We start from the raw sequence: 519 nt of genomic DNA, 5'->3' as shown, positions 1-519 counted from the left end.
CCAGGTTGCTAAACTCCTCCTCGTTTTCTTTCCTGGACGCTTTTATGCTAGAGCGAGCCTCTTTCGCTGCGTCCGTCAAAGAGCGGTCCGCGCGTTGCATTCGAGCAGCGTCCCTCTCTAAGCAAAAGTTGTAGGACTGTGGTCCAATGTTCATTTCCATCATTTTCATTATTCTTAAAACGTTTATCAGTCCATCATTAAAATTACAAACAGCAATGTTACTTGCTATTTGTAATATTTTCTTTCCGCTTGAATAATTTTTAGGAGCCAAGTGCCAGACTGTAGAATTAAAACTTTCGTTGCTGTTCTGCGTATAGCCTCCCAAGCAACGATTCAGCAACTCGTCACGGCTCAAATCCTCGTAGATTGGTCTGATGGCTTCAAAAACTTCGTTCGATAGTGCCGGCTTATGATGAAAGGAGTCTAAGGAACCCGTTGCTTGCGCCTTCTTCCATTCGCACCAAGACTCTGAGCATTTTTCGTGCTGTGGATTTTCGTCAGTTGACATTTTATGAAATA

The 519-nt window shown here is 43.4% G+C and overlaps 1 protein-coding gene across 1 annotated transcript; it reads right to left on the bottom strand.

Annotated features, from left to right (window-relative positions):
- Positions 1-98: 98 nt before the first annotated feature.
- LOC106751182 lies at positions 99-510 on the bottom strand (the record flags this gene model as incomplete). The annotated part of the gene is made up of 1 exon (XM_014632011.1): positions 99-510. A coding segment is annotated over exon 1 (410 nt), but the record flags the coding sequence as incomplete, so codon positions are not given.
- Between the last annotated feature and the right edge of the window lie 9 nt (positions 511-519).

This window comes from Dinoponera quadriceps, unplaced genomic scaffold (genome assembly GCF_001313825.1).
Source record: "Dinoponera quadriceps isolate SergipeBrazil2010 unplaced genomic scaffold, ASM131382v1 scaffold9249, whole genome shotgun sequence".
Lineage (NCBI taxonomy): Eukaryota > Metazoa > Arthropoda > Insecta > Hymenoptera > Formicidae > Dinoponera > Dinoponera quadriceps.
The sequence above is the reverse complement of the archived record's forward strand: the minus strand, read 5'-3'. Positions and strand labels throughout refer to the sequence as shown.